General features: G+C 32.3%; 1 protein-coding gene across 1 annotated transcript; it reads right to left on the reverse strand.

Annotated features, from left to right (window-relative positions):
- Nucleotides 1-1,158: 1,158 nt before the first annotated feature.
- Nucleotides 1,159-3,689, reverse strand: LOC110601861 (serine hydroxymethyltransferase 4). The gene is made up of 4 exons (XM_021739224.2): nucleotides 2,936-3,689; nucleotides 2,220-2,610; nucleotides 2,025-2,126; nucleotides 1,159-1,645 (listed from the first exon to the last, which is right to left on the reverse strand). The coding sequence occupies exons 1-4, from the start codon at nucleotides 3,611-3,613 to the stop codon at nucleotides 1,401-1,403; spliced, it is 1,416 nt and encodes a 471-aa protein (XP_021594916.1). The 5' UTR covers nucleotides 3,614-3,689; the 3' UTR covers nucleotides 1,159-1,400.
- Nucleotides 3,690-6,668: the final 2,979 nt, after the last annotated feature.

Genomic DNA, 6,668 nt, shown 5'->3' on the forward strand with positions numbered 1-6,668 from the left:
AGTTACCCGCTACTGCCAATCAGCCTGACTCGGTCAAAAAAATAGGCATATATTACTGAAAGGGAAGCAACGAAAAACCCATAAGTAAAGCATTTAGTTGGAAAAACTGAGCAGTGGAATGGGGAAACAGGCAGAAAGTGGGAAAAAAAAAAAGGGAGTAGAATGAGTACCTTGACAAGGAGATAGCAAAAAGGGTGTAGATAGACCAAGAACGGAATTGGGAGGAGGTGCAGATCATCCTGGGAAGGTGAATCGTATCCTGATAACTGAAGAAGTAGTAGTAATAGTATTCTTGAGAGAGCATAGCAGCTTTTAATATTGACTGTGGGAGTTTTTGGAGGGAGTTTGATTCAATCTGTTTGGAAAATGGAAAAGTAGTAGAAAATGAGAGAATTCCCTTTCCAATTAACTAGAATTTAGCGCACATATATCTGCTTTTTCCACTTTGAAGCTTCGCGCTTTACCAACATTTTTAATGTTACATTTTTCAAGAAACACATTCAAATTGAAAATTACTGCACTCTATTTTTATAAAAATACATATATATTTGGGATGAATAAATAAGATTTTCACAATTTTTAATAATGGTAAATGAATTTTCTCTTTGGCCAGAAAAAATGTGTAAATGAATTTTCTCCATTAACTTCTTTATTTTTGGGTTTTAAACTTATTAATTAATTATTGTAGGTATCATTGCTACAGAATAAACTCGTATTTCCACCGAGTTCATGGACAACAAAAATTGACGATAACTTCTTAAAAGAAATCGTCAAAGAGTTTTCAATACTTCTATTTTTTAAAAATTTAAAACTATTTAGTCCTTTTTTTTTTAAGATTAATAATTTGTGTAAAAATATTTAAATTTTAAATACAATAAATCACAAGAAACAAACTCAATTGAATCAGTTTGGATAAACTATATATTTTAAATAAATGCATAGAAGTATATGATCTTGTATAATTAAACCCACAATTGTATAAAACGCAACCATCTCATATCCCTAAACACTTTTAAATTATTATCAGGCAATTATATTTTACCAAAAAGTGCATCCACAAAAATAAAAAGAATAGTTGTTTTTTCATCAATTATTCGGAATTTTTTTAAAAAAAAAAAAAATCAGAACCTCATCGTTATTAATTGGGGACTAAGCATATATAAAAAAGACAACAGGAGGTAATACATTCAGAATTGAGAGGATGAAACATCCTACCCAAATAACAAAACATGAGCACCAACAGTAAACTTCAAATTCCATGAAAATTTCATAGCTAACCTATAAGACCGAAAAAAGAAAAAAAAACAAAGAGAGAATGAAGTAGCCCTTTTTTTTTTCCAGCGGACAGTAAAGTAAATTTTCAATGATTGAGGAGCTTAAAAAATGTGAAATTATTACATCTAATTCTTGTACTTCATTTCGGACATGAGGAAACCAGGCATGTCAAAGGAGGAAGCAAACTTTTCAACATCAGCCTTGAGGGCCTCAATGTCCTTGTTGTTCACCAGACCCTTGTTAAAGTCCTTCAAGAGCTTTCCATGTTCCTTCTGGACGCTCAAAGTGATGGTTACAGCACGGTGGAGGAATTCTCCAATTTGCTCAAAGTCCGTCTCGACCAAACCTCTTGATGTCATGGCCGGGGTACCTGCAAATACAAACTCCAATCGATAATTCACATCTACTAGTAAATGGGAGTTTTTCTTTAAAATTGAACTGGATTTGAAAGTTGTTCTTTCTCTCCATCAGTGAGAATGAGAGATGACAGCACATCATTTGAAAACTTTCACTCGTTTTCCATAATTGACTACGAGATTTCTTTTATGGCAATAGAACAGAGTAGCAACCCATTCAAATTTTTTATAAAAAAATGAGGAAAAGCAACGTCAGAACAAGATATTACCACCTTTTTCAGGTTCAAAACATAATTAAATTCTCACATTCCTAGACTGAGGACTTCACCATATTGGTATGACCCTAGAATCCAATATGGGATATCAATTTCTTATAGGGGAAGATAATCATACCAATTCTTACACCTCCAGGAGCCAAAGCGCTGCTGTCACCAAATACAGCATTTTTGTTTACAGTGATGTTGCAAAGGTCACACAGTTTTTCAACTTTGTTGCCTGCAAGAATAGTATTACAGAATCAAATTGCATGATGCAACAAATTTACATAGCCAGTGAATTCCACAAGCCAAGTGAACTCAAAACTTATACCAGTCAATCCAAGAGGTCGAAGATCCCAAAGGACAAGGTGGTTCTCAGTTCCTCCAGTGACTAGCTTGTATCCCTTGCTCATCAAGTAGTTTCCAAGGGCAACTGCATTTGCCTTGACTTGTTTGGCGTAAGCCTTGAACCCAGGGGTCATGACCTGTTTCAGTGCAACAGCCAGAGCACCAATCTGGTGATTGTGGGGACCACCCTGAAGAGAGGGGAAGACTGAGAAGTTGATCTTGTCTTCAAAGTCATAAACTGCACCCTCCGGCTGACCCTTCTTGGCTGGTTTAGGCCCCTTCCGGTAGAAGATCATACCAGCCCTGGGACCCCTCAAGCTTTTGTGGGTAGTGGTTGTGACGATATCACAGTACTCAAAGGGATTGGCAGCTTCCTAAAGGCAAAAAGACAAGTATAAATTTAGACTTGTATATTTCAATCCTACGCCAGATTCCAACTAAAGATAATGATCTATCTCAATGCAAGTTTACTTATTTGCACACCAGATATGACAGAGGAGTAAATAAGTTTAGAAACCAGATCTAAAATAATTTGGAAATGAAGCTAAAGTACACAAACCAAGATCCAGTGTTTCACAGTTTTAGACTCCAAAGAACAACCAAAACCAAACACAAATCAGATCCACTAAAACCAATATGCAAATCCAAGGGAAAACAGAGATCCAACAGGGAAAATTATCGAATCAAATATATGTGTACCTGAGCAGCTACAAGACCACTAATGTGAGCCATATCGCAAAGCAACAGCGCACCGCACTTGTCCGCAACAGACCTGAACTTAGCGTAATCCCAGTCCCTCGGGTAAGCACTGCCACCACAGATAATCAACCTGGGCCTAAAATCCAATGCCTTCTCCTCCAACTTAGCATAATCAATGTACCCAGTTTGAGAATCAACCTTGTAAGGCAAGCTCTCAAAGTAAATCGAGGTAGCGGAGATTTTCTTGCCACCAGAGGTATAGTAGCCATGAGTCAAATGACCACCGGAAGGAAGGTCCAACCCCATAATCCTATCGTGGGGCTGAAGAACGGCAGTGTAGGCTGCGAAATTAGCCGGAGAACCGGAGTAAGGCTGGACATTAACACCCCATTTGGTGGGATCGAGATGGAAAGCTTGAAGAGCGCGGGAACGGCAGAGGTTTTCGATCTCGTCAATAAACTCATTGCCACCGTAGTAACGGTTACCGGGCATGCCCTCAGAGTACTTGTTTGTAAGTGCACTGCCAAGGGCCTCAATTACAGCGAAAGAGGTGAAGTTCTCGGAGGCAATGAGCTCGATCCCGGTGCACTGGCGGCGCTTCTCCTTCTCAATCAAGTCGTGGATTTCAGGGTCCACGGTGTTTAGGGGAGAATTGCCCCAAGCGTTCACTGGATCCATATCGAATGATTGAGGGAGGAGGCGGGAGAAAGGTAGGGATTAAGAGGTGGAGAGAGCGAGGTGTGACGAGTGAACCACTCCCTGAGAGGTTTATAAGAAAGATATTAGAGATGGTCAACAATGAAAAATTACGGTTATGTCCTTTTGTAAAATTATTATTATTATTTTATTCAAATATTTTGGTGGGGGTAGGTAGGTAAGTAAGCTCTCTCCTTTTACAGTGTTTTTGGGTTAAACAAACCGTTATAAATTCAATTCTCTCTCATTTTGGAAGGCGTTGTTTACATTTTCCTAAGCTCAGTTATTAATTGTAAAAATAAATAAATTAGCTCAAATTCTTCCCTCCTTCCAGATCTGGCAAAAAAGAAACAATGTATTATTTTATTTTAAAAAATTATTATTTAATTTTTATAATATATAAAAATAATTTTTATTTTTAAAAATATATTAAAATACCTTTTAAAATTTTTACAATTAATCGGTCTATTAATTCTAACCATTAATTATTATAAAAAATTTAAAATATTATTAATACGAATGAATCAATTAATAAAATTTTTTATGAATTTAAAATTAATTTATAATTTTTTTAAATCATAAATACTAAATAATAAAATATTTAATTATTAAAATTAATTTATGAATAAATTAGTAAATTTTTAAAATATTATAAATATTTTAGTATATTTTTTAAATTTATATGAACAATTAATAAAATTTTTAATATAAAGATTAAATATTTATTTTTTATTTTTAAAAATTTTTTAAGAAAAAAATAAAAATTTTCATTTTAAATAAAACATTAATAAATTAATGAAATTAAATAAATATGAAATTATTGATTTCAACCAAAAAATTAAAATAAAGAGTTTTAATTTAAAGTTTTAAAAAATTAAACTATACAGCCTAAGTTTTAGTTTCAGCTTTAATTTTAATTTAATTTCATTTCATTAATTTTCTTCTTTTTAAAACATAAAATTTTTTTAATTAAGCCAGAAAGAAATTCATCTAATTTAATTTAAATTAAAATTTCATTTTCATTTTTTAATTTTTAATTAATTTTCAATCAAGTTGCTTTTGATATTTAACCTACCCCGATGGGTCCGCCTTTCAATTAATTATTTTTTAAAATATCATTTAAAAAAAAAAAAGAAAAGAAAACCGCCTCTTCCCTTTGCAAGGAAAATGGTAAATTGTCTGATCTTAAGGGAATTTTTGCACTTGTAGTCCTTGAATTTTAGAAGTCCTTTCATGTTAATCCCTAAACTTTAATTTATTATTAAAAAAATCTTTGCACTTTAGTTTTAAGCTATAGAATTACTTATTTAATTGTTTTACCTGCGATTCTAGGTTTTCCACCATTAAAAGTTAAATTAATTAAATACTTACTCCTCATAGCACTTACTTTTTATTGTGAAACTCACTTTTTTTTAAAATTAATAAAATATAAGATATTTAATTTTCTAGTATTAAAATATTTTTTAGAACTGTAGATTTTTTAATACAATAATAAATAATATCTGTTATATTTTAATTTAACATAAAAAGTAAGTGGCAATAGAGTTGGTGGGGTGTTGGCAAGCAGTTTATACTTTTTTTAATAAAATATTGGAGAAAAGGAAAAGCTATAGCTTTTTGAGGTTGGTGAGACAGAGAGAGCATGGGTTGTTGAGGGAGCATTTGGTAATTTGGACCCTGATACCGACACTTTCCTTATTCCATCTACATGGTCCATGTATCTAAATTTGACAATATTGTAAGAGGTAGATTTATCTTTATTAAAAAAAAAAAGAAATTAATATTCTAGTATAAATTTCTTCTCTTTTTTTGACTGCAACAAATCATTTATAAAGCACTCTAAAGCAACATCAATTTACAAATACAAAGGATCAACGTTGATTGAATTGAAGCAACCCCCAAGATGACGGTTGGTGATCCTTACCAACCCCCAACTACGTGGTCACTCATGCTGATTCAATTTGTTAATACCAAGATTGTCTACCTTTGCCTCACCTAAAAAATATTTATTTCATAATGCGATTACAAATTAATTTTTGTTGTGATATTAAATTTTTCCTAAATTAAAAATTAATAATATTTTATTTATTTAATTGCTGAATATATTTATTAGATAATTTTAACCTAGACGGATGGACTTTCACTTTTGTGTGGATCCATTCCCAATAAATGAGTTTTTATCTCAGCACACAATGGTTAGGTGAGAATATTCACAACAAATATTAAAAAAAAATTCTTCACCAACCCCACTTTGTATTGGACCATGCCCCCAGTTTCTTTCGTTTCAAGTTGACGATACTAAATTCCAATTCAGCATGATTTTTTTTAATTAGTTTTAGATTTTGATTTAAAAAAAAGTTTTATTTTTAATTTAGGATAAAACATCATTCAAATCATTATTTTATTTTTTTACCTTTCTTTTTGAAAAAAACAGTCTGATTTATTATTATTCATCATGGCGTTAATGATCTTGAAAATAGAATAGAAGAATTATACCCAACTGATTACTATCTTGCTGAATTAGATTTATTTTTACCAAATAATATAGCTAAATGATTATATAATGAAATAAATTAATAATTAAAATTCATATAGCAATATGCTTATTGCTAAATTCTGCATAATTTTCAATGGCTGAGAAGCTATGTTGGAAAGAATCCTCTGCCATGATTGTAAATCAATCAGTTGTTGGAAAAAATTCTCTGTCATGATTGTAAATCAGTCAGTGATCAAATCTTACTATATTTAGCATAGCACGATTCTAGGACATAATTGAGGGCTCAATCAAAGGTCTAATTGTTCATATCATGTACTATATAAACTCTGTAACTTACTACACAAGAGGTAAGAAAATAAAAACAATTTTCTTCCTATAATCTCAAGATGGTATCAGAGCAGGTTTCGGTCTAAAAATATAGCCATCCTGCAATAATCTTTTACCAGATACCATTCCCAACTTCTTTCTCTCACCGAAACAACAATGGCCGACCTCCCCAGCCCGGTTGACCAATCCCAGGCAATAATTGATCCAATAGCA

This window comes from Manihot esculenta, chromosome 15, assembly GCF_001659605.2.
Source record: "Manihot esculenta cultivar AM560-2 chromosome 15, M.esculenta_v8, whole genome shotgun sequence".
NCBI classification, from domain to species: domain Eukaryota; kingdom Viridiplantae; phylum Streptophyta; class Magnoliopsida; order Malpighiales; family Euphorbiaceae; genus Manihot; species Manihot esculenta.